Source organism: Neolamprologus brichardi, chromosome 4, assembly GCF_056152115.1.
Source record: "Neolamprologus brichardi isolate AB-2024 chromosome 4, ASM5615211v1, whole genome shotgun sequence".
NCBI lineage: Eukaryota > Metazoa > Chordata > Actinopteri > Cichliformes > Cichlidae > Neolamprologus > Neolamprologus brichardi.
This window is the reverse complement of record NC_142107.1, coordinates 24,890,388-24,909,159: the sequence shown is the minus strand read 5'-3', so window position 1 is coordinate 24,909,159 and position 18,772 is coordinate 24,890,388. Positions and strand designations below refer to the sequence as shown.

General features: G+C 42.5%; 2 protein-coding genes across 3 annotated transcripts; one reads left to right on the top strand and one right to left on the bottom strand.

Moving 5' to 3' along the window:
* The first annotated feature begins 8,000 nt into the window (after positions 1-8,000).
* On the top strand, positions 8,001-13,057 carry jmjd8 (jumonji domain containing 8). The gene is made up of 9 exons (XM_087840151.1): positions 8,001-8,217; positions 9,111-9,206; positions 9,297-9,345; positions 9,447-9,543; positions 9,621-9,689; positions 10,216-10,335; positions 11,701-11,768; positions 12,038-12,172; positions 12,589-13,057. Exons 1-9 carry the CDS (start codon positions 8,120-8,122, stop codon positions 12,667-12,669), a joined length of 813 nt encoding a protein of 270 aa, XP_087696277.1. The 5' UTR covers positions 8,001-8,119; the 3' UTR covers positions 12,670-13,057.
* On the bottom strand, positions 12,939-16,827 carry LOC102788104 (E3 ubiquitin-protein ligase CHIP-like). 2 transcript variants are annotated; one of them, XM_006805278.3, is made up of 8 exons: positions 16,658-16,827; positions 15,899-16,109; positions 15,555-15,753; positions 15,241-15,406; positions 15,059-15,146; positions 14,897-14,953; positions 14,703-14,819; positions 12,939-14,559 (listed from the first exon to the last, which is right to left on the bottom strand). In XM_006805278.3, exons 2-8 carry the CDS (start codon positions 16,016-16,018, stop codon positions 14,434-14,436), a joined length of 873 nt encoding a protein of 290 aa, XP_006805341.1. In that variant the 5' UTR covers positions 16,019-16,109; positions 16,658-16,827; the 3' UTR covers positions 12,939-14,433. The 2 variants fall into 2 exon arrangements, with proteins under 2 accessions (XP_006805341.1, XP_006805340.1); XM_006805277.3 differs by having other exon boundaries at positions 16,679-16,827.
* Between the last annotated feature and the right edge of the window lie 1,945 nt (positions 16,828-18,772).

Here is an 18,772-nt window from a genome sequence, read left to right as displayed (position 1 = left end):
CTTATTAAAATAATCGGGGATATTTGTGTGGCCTGTGTTTAAACCTGCTGCTGTTTGTTTGGTATGTTAGTGAAAACCTGTCTGGCGTGATGTCTGTGCTCTTTTATTCTATGAAATAAAACATATTTTCCTAACATGCAGGATTCTGTGTGCAGCTGTAAAAAATGTAGTTATTTTATTCTGCATGATAATCGAGAGGATGTGGGACTTTGGCCTTCATCAGACTAACTAATGTTACCTCGGAAACAAAGTCGACCATTGGTGACATCATCATGTGAGCGGCTCCTGGCAAAGAGCATAAACTTAGATAAAAGCTCAGCCATCATAAAGTGACGTGCAGCAGCAACAGGAACCAAAAAGTAGCTGTGCTCCGCCTCCCGCAGCGTTTCAGTTTTGCATCTCATGACAGTCACAGTAACCACAGTCAGAGGAGGAAGATGCTTCCACTGAACACAGCGAAGCCCACACTGCCACACACCCGCTGTGTGTGGAAACAAGTTTTAGTGAAACCTCGTTTTTCAACATGAGGCCCTGTGGCCGGAATTGGCCCCGCAAAGCCTCTTGGGAAGGACGCTGATGGCTGAGAAAATGTGAAGGAAAGCGTCAATTTTGGAGTTTTAACAGCATTTTCATGCTTTCACAGTTCCTTCCATGCAGGCATCCATACATGTCACACAGTTACATGACCCAAAAGTTGCTGTTTTGTTTGTTTTTTAGACCATGGGTCTAAAAATAAAAACAACAACAATAAAAAATAAAATAAAATTGTGAATCAAGAAAAGCTTTCTGGGCAGCTGTCAGAACTTTAATAATAATCTCACACTTTTCTGCATCATGTAGAAAAACTGAGACACACTGATGAAGCGATGTTTCTCTCACACAGAGACATGAGGGATTAAATGTGCAGTGAAACGTCATCACACTGGCAGGAAGACGAAAGCATCACTCGCCCAGCGAGCGTCAGCTGACTGGGTCCTCCGTGTTAAATGAGTTGAACCTCTCTCTGCAAATAAGATACAGCTGCTGACCAGCTGTCCATTCTTTCAGTGTAATCCATCGATTATTCCATCGATTAATTGAGGAATCAAATAAGAAATGCTTTTGTGTTATTAATGAGCAATATAGAATTATCAGAAGTCTTTGAAAATGAACTTCTAACTGGTTTCCAATTTAAAAGTTTAACTGAAATTTTTTTTTCAAAAAAAAATGCTTTGATTGTATGTGTTGGGTCTAAAGTCAGACCCCGCTGATCCCAGAACTTATTCCCGTGAAAGAAAAACAAGGCAACAGCGATCGATCGTTTCACTTGCAAGGGAGGCCTCGTCGGTATCTCAGCTCATCACAGATGACCTCGACGACGGCCTCCTCTTGCCTCCTTTTATTGACAACGTTCACACAATAAACAATAGTTTACAACACGTACCTTCCCCATGTAACCCCCCTTGGTTACAAAGACAAGGCACTGTGTGTGTGTTATGTGAGAATGTGTGTGTGTGTGTGTGTTCTCCTGCTGATCAAAGGGTCATATAACATAAAAGCACAGGAACATCCTTGGTCATAAAGAGGGTAGTCTCCCCCACACCCTGGATAACACAGTGAAGTTTACCAACATCAAACAGACCTTCACCAGGATGTGCCTGTGATAAAAACACTACCAAAGAATTCCTTAATACAATGTACAAATGGTTTACATTACATTTAACAATTCACTTTAACAGTACGTACATGTCATATTAAAATAAAATTTATTCTTTTAAAGATTTTTTAAAATTAATACAGTATTTTATATTATTTGACTTTTAATCTGAAAAATGTTGTGAAAACCTGAACATTGGTCTAGTACACCTCACGACTCTCCCTGTTTGCTGCTTTCATGTAAATATGCCGTCAGCCTTCATTAACCCTTTAAAGCCGGTCAGAGCAGCACGCTCTGTTTTGCGTAACTATTTTTAAATCCCGGTAGCTCTGCAACCACGTGAGCTAGTGCAATAATTTTTTTTGCATATGAAACCGGAGGAGTTGTACTTACATCTTATGCCATCAGCTTGTCCTCGGTCACAGTTTCCTTCCACATATAGCTTTGCAAAAACTGCATAAAAAGCACTTGCAGCAACAAAAACATAATATTCCAGAAACACGCTTTGCCGATCCGATCAGCTGTTTGTAACACTTCCTACGTTGGATTAGACGTCAGCGTGAACTATCGCATGTCCGCCATTTCCTGCCCAAAACCGGAAGTGATGTCATTTTCGCGGAAATGTCGTTTTTTACCATCAGGGCCTCATGAGCCTATACTGGTGTTTTTAAAAGTTATGTTTGACTTTATGACTTTCTGTGTGGTTTCTGGGATGCTTAGGACTCATATTGCACTGCTGGAAATAGTTTATTTTGATGCATATGCTGCTTTTTTGCAAATTTGCATTATAATATTTATTTTCGTTTTTCCTGCAGTATATAAAAATTGGTGTATTTCAAAAATAAAACTATGAAGACACTCAAAATAAATTTCCTGTGGTGGGAAACTATTTTGTGCAACTTTTTTGTATTTACAGTTTTGAGGGATAAGCCTCTTAAATTTCTCTAACTAGAAATATATGTTAAAAAAACAAAAACGATTCTCAAATTTTTTTGTAGTTTATTGCACTTTCTTGCAATTTATGTAATTACTATGCACTTAATGCAGACATATTATTAAAATTTAGGCTATAATGGTTGTATTGATGTATAGCAACTTGAAATGCTCCAAAAATGGCTCCACAGCATGTAAACATATAATATAAGCTCTGGCAGACTTGGTTCTATGGTAGGTCTTAAAGGGTTAAGCTGTATCATCTAAACATGAACATGAATCATCTTTAATAAACTCCTGGTGCAGATGTTTCTCTGTAAACAAACAGCGGTGCACAGAAGTTTGTTTTCCTTCATGTCGGACTTTGTTCATCAGCTGCTTTGATGAAGGACGCGCGACAGTTTTTCCCAGTAAAAGTTTTAATGGTGATCACAGGAACAACTGCTGTTTTCTTCCACCACACCTGAGTTCACCTGTTGTAAAAGGCTCCGCCTCTTTGCTGTTCTCGGTGTGTACTTGTTAAAGACTTGTTAAACTGTGGGTTTTGATGCCGTCTGTGGCTCCGTGTTAAATAAACTGTTTGATGTTTTGCAGATCAATCAGATGAACGTCATGATCGATCACAGAGCTGTGAAAACGTGTCTCTGACTCTATTCAAACACAGAAAGATCAAATGTCGTTTCGAGTGGTTAATCACGTTGATAGCAGTTCTTTATTGGTCCAAGCTGCAGGGACTCCATCAGGGTCCTGATGAGGTGAAAGGTCACGTATGACTGTGCTGATTTATGATTGGCTGGTTATTTTGCTCTGATTTGTTGTTTTTTCTATAGGACAGCTGTTGTCAGCAGGGAGAGGTGCTGCCGGGTGTTTTTGTAGATGTAATCACGGTTTGGGACGGCGTTCGTACTCCACATGTCTGTCCATGGCAGGTTATGAAGGTACGGAGATGTTTAGATGACGATGGCCCTCTCTGCGGCCGTTAGCAGAGGTTGTCGAGTTGTTGAATCAATAAGCAGAGTGAGAAACAGAAAAGCCTCTGTGTTGATTGCAGCCTGGAGGCAAGATGCACGTCTTCCTGCGAGCACGCAGGTGAACACTCCTCTGCATTTCCTTCTTTCTCTGCAGTTTTACTTTCACTCTTTTCTTTTACATTTCTTTTATATTTCCAATTTTTCTTCATTCTTCATTTAACAGACTTTGTTCTTCTGCAGCATCATTTTGAGGAAGATGTTTCTGTTGGTCCTCAAAGATTTTAACTTTCATGGATGTTTCAGCTGCAGGCCTCACCTGCCCATCAAGTGCTCATCGCTCAATTTTTCATTCATGTCCGAGTCTCTGAAACGGTGCTGCGTATAAAAATGTCTGTAACTGCTGAACATTTGTGTTAAAGCTCTGAAGCTGAAGGTCTGAACTTTAATCACATCCTGAGTGTAAAAGCTGTCCACACATTCACGGCTCTGACTGCACTTACAGTCCTGAGTTTAATTTGCAAGCTAAGACTCTAGAAATCCTTTTATTTATTTGACTATAATAAATATACATTCCTCTGTCATCAGGACAGCTACATGTTGTTTAACTCGTTTAAATAAATAGTGACATGGTAATAAATATAGAATTTTGTATCCTAACAAGTTTGACTCTGAATCATGAGACATTTCAACTGATGTGTAATGTGTTTAAGTTCATTCTGAACAGGCGGCTGATGTTTAAATACTGTAGTCTGTATCTATCAGATGTAAAGCAGGTGTAAATACAAAATGCAAATGAGCAGCTAACAGGAAACGGATTATAGAGGAGGAACATGGAGGCGTGCAGTCGATGGTTAGGTCTCAGATTAGAAAGCAAATTTTTTGTTTAGTCAAACAAGAATGCAAAGAGTCAGATGTGCTGCAGTTTGTGCTGCTTTGCATGAGAGCAACAAACAGCAGGACTTTATCAAGGTCCGGCTCCAGGTGGGTCACAGCCAGTGTTGGGAAGGTTACTTTTAAAATGTATTCCATTACAGATTACAGATTACATGCCCCAAAATGTATTCTGTAACATATTCCGTTACGTTACTCAATGAGAGTAACGTGTTCTGAATACTTTGGATTACTTAATATATTATCATGCTGTTTACAACTACATGAATGTACTATTGCTGTGATTTATTACTGTTACTGAAGGTCCGCGGCTCCGAACCGTAGTAAAGGGACCTCTGGCTAATACGGTGGGTTCTGTGTCGGCTCGTAGCTGAAAACTAGCTTTACTTTGTTGTCTGGGTCAACTTTGCTAGCAGAGACAGAGAGAGGCGTTGAAAGGCAGCTCCAACGGAACTTATTGTTTCAGAGGAAAACACGAACACGGTGTACAGTCGAGTCTTAATAGCTTACTTACAACTGGGCTCGTCAGGCTCTCTTCTTGGCTGCAGTGGTTATTATTATATTTACATGCTTCCAGCTCCCGTTTCTGCTCGATGACAGCTCGTACTTTTCCTTTTTCTCCCTCCCTCGCTCACAGACACATAACGGGTATGGCAGTCCATTCTCCCTGCAGCACGGACTACACTGCCCATGATGCTACATTCTTTAGAGCTATACCTGTAGCATTCTGCCTGTTAGCTTAGCACAACAACAACAACAGGCGCTCTCTCACCCAGGAAACACACAGAGAGAGAGCGTCACCCTGTAACCATGGCAACCGTAACGCTGCCGCCTGGAACAACAGAACGTAGCTGTCAAACAAAACCCAAACAGTCCTGACCCGCCACAATATGAAACAGGGAAGTACCGCCGTGTAATCCATTTATTTCAACAAAGTAACTGTATTCTAAATACCACCTTTTTAAACGGTAACTGTAACGGAATACAGTTACTCATATTTTGTATTTTAAATACGTAACGGCGGTACATGTATTCCGTTACTCCCCAACACTGGTCACAGCAGTGCTGAAGGGAAACGGGCCTGTCAGCAATAAAAAGTTGAGGACTACAAACCAGGGGCGATTTTAGCCCATTTTTGGGGGTGCTTCAGCACCCCCAAAATGAATCAAAGCACCCCCAAAGATTTCTTACTTTTTTTGACAATATTTGCTGTTTGTGTGACACACTACTAAAAATATAAAAAGCATACAGTACTGTACTTGTTTGAGACGTAACATTTTAACAACAAAAGTATTAACCCCTCCTCCCAAAATGGTTTGTTCCAGCTCTCTCCTGCTCTGGCTCTAGCGCTCTTGCTGCCAGAGCGATGGTGGCTGAGACACAGCGGAGCGGAGGTGTAAGTGTCTGGCTTAAAACAGGACATATTAGCTGCATTTAACCTTCAGTTACTCTTTATATAGTTAGGTAGGAGTCAGACCATGTTTCTTTTAACTGAAAAACATTACACCAGGTAACCTGCAGTGTTGAAAACGTGTTTTCCGACAATGTTTGCTACCCTACAATCCGTCCTGCTCTGTAGTAAATTCAGCGACATTTCACCGTCCTGTTCCTCCCATTGAAATGTATACAGCCTATTTAAAAATCTAAAACTTTAAATTTTCTGTAACCTAAAGTTGTTACCACTGTCCTGTTTTAAATGGATACTAACTAGCTAACTGACTGAATGCCCATTAACCTTATAACTCCTGTTGTGTGTGTGTGTGTGTGTGTGTGTGTGTGTGTGTGTGTGCGTGTGTGCGTACAGAGAAACAGCCAGGTTCATAATGGATATAAGGAAGTTTTTTCAAAAAAAAGGAGCCACATTCAGGTGAAAGTGTAAAATCAAATGATCCGTCAATCAAGAATAATGTTGGATCAGTGTTTCAATATTTATATCTTTTATTAGATGTTCATGTGGTTTGGTTATTTTCCTTTTGGTTGAAAGTACACTGAGAGAGGACTTTTTTATTAGTGATCTTAATAGTATTTTTTCATATTAATTTAATTTTCATCTAATTGAATACAATCTATTTGTGTATGATTGTCAGTCCAAAGAGGGAGAGAGGAAAGAGGGGAATGTGAGGAGAAAGGGCAAGGTCAGGAAGAACCAGGTAAGAAAACAGACAGAGAACAGTGACAGGCACAACAGAAACTGTTAAACTGACAAAGAGAAAAAACCTGATTTTACTCACAGTCTGGAAGTTGTGTCCTCCCTATATTAAAGCTGCTGTACAGAATCTGCAAAACAAACTGGGTTGAAACATTTTGACCCTCTTTAACAACATTCCAACATAACATTATAATTGATTGGGGAGATTAAAATTAATGAGATATTTTTATGTGGTTCAGCCACAACTCTACTAAAACCTCAGCCAGTAATAGGTAGGCCAGCTTTTGGACCGTCCAGTTGTCTGTATGACTGCCACAGTACGTACATCACATTTGCGCACTATCAGAAAGTGCCAAACAGCCCTGGTGGAGTGAGGAGCTGTAAAGAGAAGCAGAGTGCTCTGTTTATATTCTAAAAATGTTTTAAGCTTGTTTCAAAGATTCTGTACAGCAGCTTTAAATGTTTTCCAAAAGCACACATACACTTCTCAGTGTTTCTCAAACTTTTTACAGTGTGTACCACCTGATAAAATGTCAAGCTCTCCTAAGTACCACTATGAAAGCATGAAACTCATAAATCTTACAACAGAAAATTAGTATTATTAAATTAGTAAAATTAGTATCTGCATACATTGTACACATTGTATACATTCTACCACAGGCAAAGTTGCCTCCATTTTTATAGTTTTTATTAATATTATGTAATAATTTATTTGTAACAATTTATTCTGTTTCGGGAGTGTTTTTTATGTATCTGTATTATATTATACACACACATTAAATGTGAATCTCTGTCCAAAAAATGCACTCAGTTTACTTCTTACTCACTATGAGCATCATTCATTATTCTCACCCAGTAATTAAGGTTAGGATATGTATTTTTTTTATGCCAATCCATTCTTCTTTAGCAGCATTTAAATAACCTTAATCAAATCTGATGGTTTTGTTACAGACTTTTCAAAAAAGTGTTTTGCTTTTCTTTCACAAATGTGGGGATTCAATTGTGTTAAAATGTACAAAACAGTGATGTCATGTTTTGTGACGAGGACCCAGGCACAGAGAGACTTGATGAATTTAAGAATCTTATGATTTAATAAAGACATTTGCAGACTTACACAGAGATGGTAAAATTATGATGACTGATAATGGAGATGAATACAACAGATGATGAGGACAGGGAGGAACAGGGGTTTAAATGCACCAAAGTGACAGTCAGAGAGAACTCAGGACAACATTTAAGGATGCAGGGACTGACAGAGACAGGTTTATCTTGCCTGGCTGGGCAGCTCTCTGGGTGCTCAGCACCCCCAAAGCTCTGATTCTAGAATCGCCCCTGCTACAAACCAATCTACAGAGGCGCTCAAACGTTCCACGCACCTCGAACGCATCAACCGGTCTGATTAATGTGGTCCTTTCTGATTGGCTGTCGTCCAGGAAGTAGGAGTCGGCGCTTACTTGACGTTCATGTCTGACACTGAGGAGAAACAGGCTGATTTGTGGTGCTGAGCTCAGTCGAAGCTCGCGGAGGGTTTTGGGGAGAATGGAGATCCAAGCGGTGCGACTCGCTTTTATCTTCTTCACCGCCGCAGTGACTGCGCAGCTGCAGCAGCAGGAGGAGGATGAGGATGGAGGAGGATGGTGAGCTACACTCTGCTTCAGCCTGACACGTTTGCATAAAACTCATTCAAACCAACCCTCGCTGTAGTTTCAACCAGACTCCGTTCAAAAATCTGTGAAGTTAACAGCTGTGTCCACGAGGAGCGATTTCAGTGGCACTGATGACGTCATACGTTTCATGCAGAATGAGCCTGGTCAGAGACGATTATGACTACGATAATATAACCGTATTAAACTGTCCGCGTGCTCCTAAATACGTCATATGGCAGCTGATTTTGTCCCTGCACAGATAAATAAATAAAATCATTTCATGTTATTTTTATTATTGTTTAATAAAATATAAAAGCACAATTTCAGATTTTCCCATCTTAGCTTCCTGCAGCACTTCAGCAGATCCGAGGGTGGAAATTAAAACGAGAACATCATTTTATCATTTAAAGATAAACTCTGGATTCAGATTAGTGAGCGGCTGCGAGGCTGCAGTTCACCCAACGTCCAGGAGAGGCAGCAGTGAGTCAGCCCCATAGACTCCCAGGTTAAAACTTTCCAGCAGAAATAAACATGTTTGCAGCCTGTAGATAAATCGCTTCTTGATAACACCTGTGTTTATAACTCACCTATTTAAAGTTTGCATTATTAGGGGCGTGGCCTCCGTGACTGACAGGTGGATGGAGACACAGGTGTTTGTGCTGTTGGAGCATTTTGAATGACCTCATGTGACCAATAACATGGCTGCCATGAGGTCTCCCTCCTCCTCGCACCCTGGAGGTCATCAGCTCGAATGTGACATGAATGTTGGGTTTTTAAGGTGGAACGAGGGAGACGGATTTAAATGACTGAGGAGCTGCTGTTGAAGCGTGTAAGCAGCTCCACAGGTGAGCTTTGCTCTTACCTGTGCGCCTCGCTCTGCTCAGGTTCTCGGCCTCAGACGTCGGGTCTCAGGATGAAGGTTGGTGTAACATCGACGTGCTGGACGGCTCGTCGCTCTCGTACCAGCAGTTCATGGAGAGGTGCGTGAGTCAGCTGCTGTTTCTCAGCACAGTCACTGATGACATCACCGTGTAAACAGCAGCACTAACCTTCAGCTGTGCTTCCTGCAGGTACGCGTACAGCAGGCCGGTCATCCTCAGAGGCCTCACTGACAACACCGTACGTATTGAAAACAGACTTCTTATCTACATGTAAGCGTCACATGACTGAGCTGCAGGCAGGTGAACAGGTTGAAAGGTCACGCTGGATCTCCGTTTCAGAAATTCAGGCTTCTGTGCTCCAAGTGGAGCTTACTGAGAGAGTACGGCGCCCGCAGAGTGAGGCTCAGCACGGCCAACACCTACTCCTACAGGAAAGGTACGCCCGTCTCACCTGTGCGGCCTCACAGACACACCTGTTCACTTCCTGCTCCTGACTGTGCTGATGTGTTTCAGTGGACGTTCCCTTCCAGGAGTACGTGGACGAGTTTCTGAGGCCTCAGTCTGCGGACGCCCTCGGCAGCGGTGAGTCTTAAAGCCGCCGCTGGGACAGGCGTTCAGGAAACGCTGTCGTTTGGTTTCTTGTTTCTGGCTTTGCTTTGTTAAACTTGTTTTGTTTTCTCTCATTTATTCAAGTTTTTTAGATTTCGTCATTTTTTGTTTAATTCTAAACATTTTTGGTCACTTTTTAAAAAAAAAAAAAAGATTTTCTTATTAGTTTATTCATATTTTTGGGTTTTAATTGTTTGTATTTCCTCTTATTTAGTGACGTCTTCCTTATATTTATTTATTTAGTTTTAAAACTTATTTCACTTCATTTTTTTAGAGTTTTGTTTTATTTAACTCTTGTTTAATTATTTTTTAATTTAGTCTGAATTTCCTGTCAGAGACTTTGTTTATTTTAAATGTTTTCTACTTTTAATATTTTGCTTTTATTAACATGTTTTGTTTTCATTCATGATAAAAAAGTATTTTGTTGTTTTCCTTATTAATCTGTTTCCGTCTGTTTTCTGCTGTGAGATTTATTGAATGATGTTTGACTTTCCTGCAGACACGCTGTATTTTTTCGGGGACAATAACTTCACCGAGTGGCAGAGTCTCTTCGAGCTCTACGAGTCTCCGCCGTACGTCCTGCCGCTCACCAGCGGAGCGTACAGCTTCGGCATCGCAGGTCAGAGAGCAGCAGACGAACGAGGAATGACATAAAATCAAGAGAAGGAAAAAGATCTGATAAAGCTGACAGGAGTCGTGTGATACAGAATTCTCTATGATAATCTGCTTTTTTAGGACCATTACTGTGAAAATTCTTTTAAAATGAAAGAAATCTCTGAAATATCCGAGAGTGGAATCCAGGGTTTTAATAGTTTTGCAATTTTCATTAGTTTTTATTTTTATTTAGTTTTGACTTCAGATTTTCAATTTTATATCAGTTTTAATCAGTTTTTACCAATTGTTTGCTAGTTTAGTTTAGTTTTTATTTTTTTTTTGAAAATCCTTAGTTTCAGTTTAGTTTTGATTAGTTTCAGTTATAGTTTTAGTTGTGTTTGCAATAATTAAGTGTAACAAAATCCCAGTTTCATCATATCAGTCATTCTGCTCATCCTTGGGTATGTTGCTATTCCAGCTACCATACTGCACCCTGGACAGGTCGCCTGTCTGTCGCAGGGCTAACACGCAGAGACAGACAACTCACATTCCCACCTATGGGTTCTTTAAATAAATAAATAAATAAAGGCAGATGAACAACCATTGATACCAGGCAACTATAAAATGTATATCTTGGCCCCAATGAGACTATTAACTCTCGCAGCACCGGGTGTTCGTAATTTTGGTTCAAGTGAATTGATAAACTTTTTGAAGGCAATTGACTCACACAGTTGTGTAGATATCCCCGTCCTGTTGTCTCGGGATGCATCACGCTGCCTTGCCTGGGGTTAGCTTCTGTTTTCTGGGGATGAGGGTTGAGTGTGCTCCCTTACCTTCTCAAGCTAAGCTAGGTTAGCCTTCTTGTGTGAGCTTTTCAAGTGCACTTTAAGGTTTGTGGGATTTTTTTCCCTTTAGAAATGTCCCTCATAATTTGTCTGTTTCCACTACAAGACACTTGCTTTATCCAAAACACAGTCATATTCAAAGTAATCCCAAATTGGACTCTGGCTCCCGACTTTTCCTGACATGATTCTGCGCGTGGACGGAGCAGCAACACAGACGACTCGACTAACGTGCTGCCACCTGCTGGCATAATGAGGCACAGCAAGAAAAAAATCTGGAAACTAAACTTCATTTTCACCCTTGACTATTGTATGACACGCACACATCAATGAAAACTAAACACATTTTTGCTATAAATTCAGTTAATTTTAGTTAGTTTTGTGAACACTCATTATAGTTTTAGTTAGTTTTCCTTTTTTTGTTTTTATTTTTATTTCCGTTAACGAAAATGTTTTTTCACTTCTAGTTTTCGTTATTTCGTTAGTTTTCGTTAACGATAATAACCTTGGTGGAATCCAAACTGTAGCTCCGCTTTCTTCTTCTTCAGGTCCTGGAACAGGAGTCCCCTTCCACTGGCACGGCCCGGGATACTCCGAGGTCATCTATGGAAGGAAGGTGGGAGGAAACCAGCTGCTTAATTAAACTAATTAAAGAGGCTCTGTGTGGGGAGGGGAGGGGCTTTGTGGACATGTGGCGCCCTCTGGTGGATCTCAGCCATTCAGAGCTGGATTTCCAGTAACGGAGTGGATGAGGTGTGGTTGTGTAAATGCTTGCTTAAATCTGCGGGTCATGTGGCAGCGTCTCAGTGTCAGATTTTCAAAATAAAACTGCTTCCTCACAGAGTGATGCGTTTCCTGTTAACCTCTGAATTACTCCTCGCACAGCGGTGGTTCCTCTACCCGCCCGATCAGGAGCCTCACTTCCACCCGAACCGCACCACCCTGTCCTGGGTCACAGAAACGTACCCCAACCTGCTGGAGGACGAGGCCCCGCTGGAGTGCACCATCCGACCCGGAGAGGTAACGCCGCCCACCCTGCTCACGACTCGCCCCGAGCACACAGCAGGGTCGCTTTATCTCAGCGTCCGCTTCAGTAAAAACACGAAAGTTAGTTCATGTGTGTAAAGTAAAAAGCTTCGTCTGGACTCTGACCCCAGACGCCGGCGAACTAAGCAGTGACCCGTTCAGAACGCCACAGATAAACAGCTGATTTAAGCAAAGCTTCAGATGTGAGATCAGTGATCCTCAGGCTGTTTCCTTATTTGGACATTTAATTACACCTCATGCTTCTGAAGCTTTCAGCCATCCTGGAGGTTTTTCCCAGCCCCCGACGGGAGACCGGCTCTAAACGAAGCCCTCGGAGCGCTGCCCGTTACTCTGAATGACCGGATCGTGAGCGCAGCGCTAACGGTGCGTTTCTGCATGTTTGTCTGCAGGTGCTGTATTTCCCCGACCGTTGGTGGCACGCCACTCTAAACCTGGACACGAGCGTCTTCATCTCCACCTTCCTGGGCTGAGCTCTCAGGACGTCTTTAAGGATTTCCTGGAACATTTTACGAAAACTGACTCATGAAGGGATTCAACCACAAAGAACAGATTTGTGTCATTTTAGGATGTCTGCAGTGATGCGGCTTTAATTCTGCAGACCTCACAGATTACTTTTATTGTAGCAGGTTGTTGTAACGTTGACCATCACACTGTTTCTGCACTGCAGGGTCCGTGTGCTGAAACAAGTTTTACTTGAAATCAAATGCAAACATCTTTTCATTTTTTGATGAGATTTGATTTTCTGTCATGTTAAGTTTTTTTACGGCGACCCTGAGAGGTCACGGAGAAGCAATAAAGTATTTAAAATCCTGGGAATTAAACCGAGAAACTAAACTGGAGTTTTTAAAATGTTTTTATTCCAAACATCTGAACAAACTGTAACATGACTCCAACACTGAGACCTCCGACCCTCCGGCTGCCTCTAACGGTCGGGGAAGCACTCGGGAAAAATTTGTCCAAAATGCAAAAAGCATGTGACAGCTGTGAAATCTCCACATCTGGAGCCAGAAAGCCAACATGGATGCAGCCAAAACGCTAATACAGAGGCCCCAATGTGGGCGGAGTCAGTAATCATTTCCATCTTTTATATACAGTATCAATGTGCCCATTTATTTTATTCATGCAAAACCTTTAATATGTTTGGCCCCTGCAGGCCTCCGTAGGTGTCTGCTTCTCACCGGGGAAAAAAAGAGCTGAGGTTGAAGATGTGTTTCTTTTTTCTCATTTTGTCTGTTTGTTTGTGGTCACTGAGCGAGACGAGCACGAATAACTGAGGCTGAAATACAAAAACATGAAAGATTTATTCACATTTATTTCTACTGAACATCGGCAGGTTGATCAGTTTTCCTGTACAGACGTCGCATCACCTGAAGATCTGCTCCCACTAAACAAACACGCAGGTTTAACTTGATTGATCTGAAGCAGAAACAGTAAAATAAAAACATCGAGGATGAAACGAGTGAAAACCGGCCGGCGTACAGAAAACCAAGCATGCTGCGATGTCTCGTGTTTGCTCCGGGTGTCCGTGAACGCAGCGCTGGCCTGACGAACGCCTTTCAGGACTTTCCAAACATTAAAGATCTACAGCCGAAGCGTTCGGGGCGGCGATGCGGGCGCGAACCAGTAAAACCAGAGTTTAACCTGCGATGTTTATACCTTCAGCAGCGTACAGTCATAAAGGATGTGTCGGCTCAGCGCTCTCTCCTACGTCCTTTTTCCAGAGATCTGATTGGCTGGCGAGTGATGATTTCACACCTGTTGATCTCTTTTCTCGCGTCGCAGCCCGGGCCTCTGATTGTTGTGCAGCAGCGTGATTGTGGTCATGTGGTTCTCAGACTGCTACGCCATCAGTGCAGGGCGTCGTTTTCAGTCTGTATGTAATCAGATTAGAGCAGAAGTTTTGTTTCTGTGGACACTAACGTGGACCCACTCTGCTCATTAACTGGACTCGACAGCAGCTTCCTTTCATTTCTCCCGGACTTTCGCCCACTTATCTCAAAAAACATCTGCAGTTTAAACGTTTTGGCTCACGGGGATTAGCGCGCACACCGAACGTCATGTTTAATACACACATCCAGCACCGGAACAGGACATACGTGACAGGAAATAAGGAGAAGCTGATTGGCCCGTTGACCTCACGCAGCAGCTGTCTTTACCTTTCAGAATAAAAGCTCCCAGAGCGACGGCTGCTGCGACTGGGACGTTTAAAATAAAGCTGAATTGAACAAACTGGGTCAGTAGTCCTCCACCCATCCGTTCTCCAAAATAAAAGCATCGATGACTTCCTTCATGGCCAGGTTTGGGATGAGCTGATCTTGGGTCAGCGGCGTGCGCGTCACTGGATCAAAATGTCCGACTCTCTGTGGGAACAGAGGAGAGAGGCGCGCGTCCTGTCGTCATCATTACAGACTTTAGTTAAACTTCATTCGCTGGTAAAATCAGGATTTGATGAGTTTTTCGTGCTGAAAGTGAGTCAATGAAAACACGTGAGCGAGTTTTTTACCTGCAGGTGCTCCTCGATGTCTTTGCGGTCGTAGGTGATGCCGCTGGGAGTGATGCACGGCTCCCTCATCAACTCAAAGCTGATCTTTCCACACAGGAAGTCCGGGATCTCACGCTTCTGTCAAACACCAAAACAAACTCATTCGTCCTAAACCGGCTCGTTGTATGAGGAAAACACGGCGGACCATCACTGACCTTCCTCTTTTCATCGACCTGACAGAACAGCTCCTCCAGGTCCGACAGGTATTTGTCCTGCAGATAAATAAATAACATAAATCAGAATGTTTGCTGGCAGCGTTTCAGCTTTAATGTTTTGCTCCTGATGTCACTGAGGAGAGTTTCACAATAAAAGCCTACGTGTTTGGTGTGGATCTCGTTGAGGCGTTGACGGACTCTGCTGTCGTCGGATTTTTCCTCTTGCTTCTGTCTGCAGCGCTCCAGTTCTCTGAGGATCAGACCACACAGACAGACACACTTTACTCCAGGAGCCCTCGTTACAGCGACCAAACGGTCGGCGGCTCGTTTCTCTCGGGCCCTGCCTCTTTTTCTCGGCGTGGATGAGTTTGGTGAGATAGGCCTGCAGCTCGCTCTCCTGGTTGATCCTCCTCTCCTCCATACTGTTCCAGCGCTTCTTCTTAGCGATGCGCAGCGCGCTGGGGATGTCGTCGCCAAAGTTCAGCCGCTGCTCTTTCGCCAGATTATAAGCTGGAGAAGGAAACAAAGAGGTTTTAATGAAGATTCTCAGAATGATTTGCTGAGACTGCAGATAATGAGAGGAGCATTACTGTGAAACTGTTTGCAGACTCGCTTTCTTCATTTCTGAAAAAGAAGCCGGCGTGATCTAAAGTCGTACCTTTCTGCAGGTTGCCGATGGCCTCGTCGTAGTTTTCCATCTCCAGGTGACACTGTCCCATGAAGAAATGTGCTTTGACCGACTGGCTGTCGAGCTCCAGAGCCTGCCTGCAGTCTGCCAGAGCTTTGTCGTACTGCTGCAGCTTCACGTAGCACAGCGCTCTGTTGGTGTAGTACGCCGGGATGGAGGGACTGTGGCTCTGATGGAGAGCAGACACACGGAGGAGGCGGCACTGATCAGACCTCGAGTTCTCAGAGAAAATCATGGAAGTCAGGAAAAGTGTGTTTATATGAAAATGAGCAGAGGGAGGAAGGCGAGCACGCTCCCCATCACCTGACCCTTACTATGGCTTTGGTGTAGCAGGCTGCGGCCTCCAGGTATTTGCGGCTCAGGAACAGACGGTTTCCCTGCTCCTTCAACTCCTGAGCCGACACCGAGGCGTCCTTCTCCGGACTTTCGGACATTTTGTCACCCGAGCTGGCTGCACCACCAGCAGCTGCTGCTTCGCTTTGCTTCCCTATCCTGACACTGGGATCCAACAGGAGGAAGAGGAAACTGGAGGGGAAAGATCCAGAGAGTGAGTCAGTGTGAGAGGACGTTTGGTACCTTTACCTGGCAGGAGCTGGATCCTAATGAACAGCCTCCTGTCCTGACTGGACGATGAGATCAGACCTTGATTACACAATCAGGATATTATTGACTACATGCAACAATGCTGTAACTTTGATTACTGAGTTTGTGCAGGTAAACAAAACTACACGTAGCTGTAATCCTACCATGTCAGTTTGAGTGCATTTATTAGTTCTTACTGCGCGTCACCACAGACACTGAAAACATGACTAACCCGTTTTTCACGGAGCTCTGAGCTCTCACCGCCCACACAGCATACAGGAGGAAATGCTAATGTGAAGCTAGCCCTAGCATGCTAATGTTAATATGTTTCTTTCCCTCTTTTTCTGACCTGGTTCTTCAGATCTTTGGTCTCCACCCACGCTGTTTAATTAAAACGGGGCTATAAAGCTAATCAACAAAGTCTGCTATCAGCCAGCACAGCTAGCTGTAGCAGATGCGACACACACACCCAGCGCTAGCTAAAAGCGTACCTGAGCGTCACGGCTACACACCCGAGGAGGCTGAAAACCACCTGGACCTCGAAGGGCTCACGCTTCCTCTGTGACGTGTAAATATGTCGTTTTTATATAAAATACAACGCCAAGATAAAGCCCACAGCTACGAGCTGCCAACAGATGTTTTGGTTTGGACGTGATGAAAAACACGTCATCACGTCCGGAAGTGGATTTTGGGACAGAAAGTACCTTAAAATATTTCGCATTTTAATATCTTTTCTCTCTGAAAGTAATTTATTGATATATTTAGCCACAGTAATGAGTACGTGACAAACAAAACAAACTCGGCGCCGTTTATTCTGCAAATATGTCAATAAATAAATGTTTAAAATTATTAACAAAAGTCACATTACGTGGTGTACTGGGGGCGGGAATCGGAACGCTGCCAAACTCGCCTTCGAATCCCTCGAGTTTTCAGATTTGTTCATCTTCAAAGTAATTCAGTGACACATGTCAGTACGTCAAATGGTGCATATAAAGAAGAACCTCCTCATAACTAATTCGGTCTTGTTAATTCTACAAATATGTAAAAATAAAGGTTACAATACGTGTTAAAGCCATTACGTGCTCAATATGGGTTCTCAGTCCCGTTTTAAGATTACTTAGGGACAGAAATAATTAAGCTCTACATTAATGTGTATATATAATAAGAAGAAATGGCTCATAACGTATTCGGCACATTTAGTTTTAAATATATTGATAAATAAGGGTTAAAAAATAAAATCAAAGTGATTGTACAGCAAAGATGAACTAGGAAGAGTTGATCCAGAGCTTTCCTGGGAATCAGTGGATTTTAAAATATTGTGGTGTCAAAGCAGTGATGGGTGTTAGTACACTACAGTGTGGAGAATTAAATACACAGAATAATCTAGAGTTCTTTTTTATCATTCGTCTGTATTTAATTCTCCACACTGTAAAGGGCCATGCAACTGTTTATTGTGAAATGCTGCATTAAAAGACGTTTCTGCTGATTGCGTCTCAAAAAATGAAAAAACGAAGATGTGAAAATTTTCAAATGTTTATTTCCTTCAGTTCACCCGCATATTTTTTTCTATTGTTATTTACATTCATACCGCTATGCATACAGTATATAAACTTTATATTAAAGTAGCTACTGAGCGAACAGAATACGGAGTAAACCTGAACGTTTAAAAAGCGTCAGTGTAACACTAACCACAGAATGCATACACGTCTATTTTCACCCTGCTATCAGAGAAGCTGCAGATAAAGAGATCGACTTGTTTTTCTGAAGCATAAAGACAGCTTTCAAACATTTGCATAGTTTTCATTCTGTCGACACGATGGTAGTTTTAAATCCACGAGAATAAAACTGTTTCCTACACGTCCTTCAAAATAAAAGAGACTCCAGCATACAGTTGATAAAGTGCTAATGCTTCACACAGCAGCTCTGCGCTGTGACTCTAAAACACAACATTCAAACATCACGCGGACACCACGTCATCTCCACGGCTACCCTCCAATCACGTGTCAGTGGTTGCAGCAAAGACAGCGTGGACCTGAACACGCTCTGATGTGACGGATAAAGTGCATCCTGTGATTTCTGCTCTAAATGTGGTGTTTCTGGGGGGGGCTCCGGGTTCACTTCTCTGAGGCTCCCAAGGCAGAAGTCAAAGTGTCGTTAACAGACACCTGGGCTGGGAGACACCTGCAAGAGCTCATCCAATCAGAGTTGGCCAAAAAAACAAAACAAAAAAACAACAAAAAAACAAAAACAAAAACGTGTTACTTTAGACTAAATTCAAAATGAAATTTAAAATCTGTGCAACTGTGAGGTCAGAGCAGATGAAACTGGTTCTGCTGGACGTTTCTTCCTGCTAAAAGGGAGTTTTTCCTTCCCACTGTCGCCCAAGTCCTTGCTCATCTGATTGTTGGGGTTTTCTCTGTATTATTGTAGCGTCTCTACCTTACGATACAAAGTACCTGGTGGTGGCTGTTGTTGTTTGGTGTTATGTAGATAAAATTGAAACCAAATTTCTGACCTTCACTTTCAGATGTTAGGCAGGATTCACACGTTGGTGTTTCGAGCTTCACCTGGTGTCAGCCAATCAAGTCATGCTTATACAAATTCTC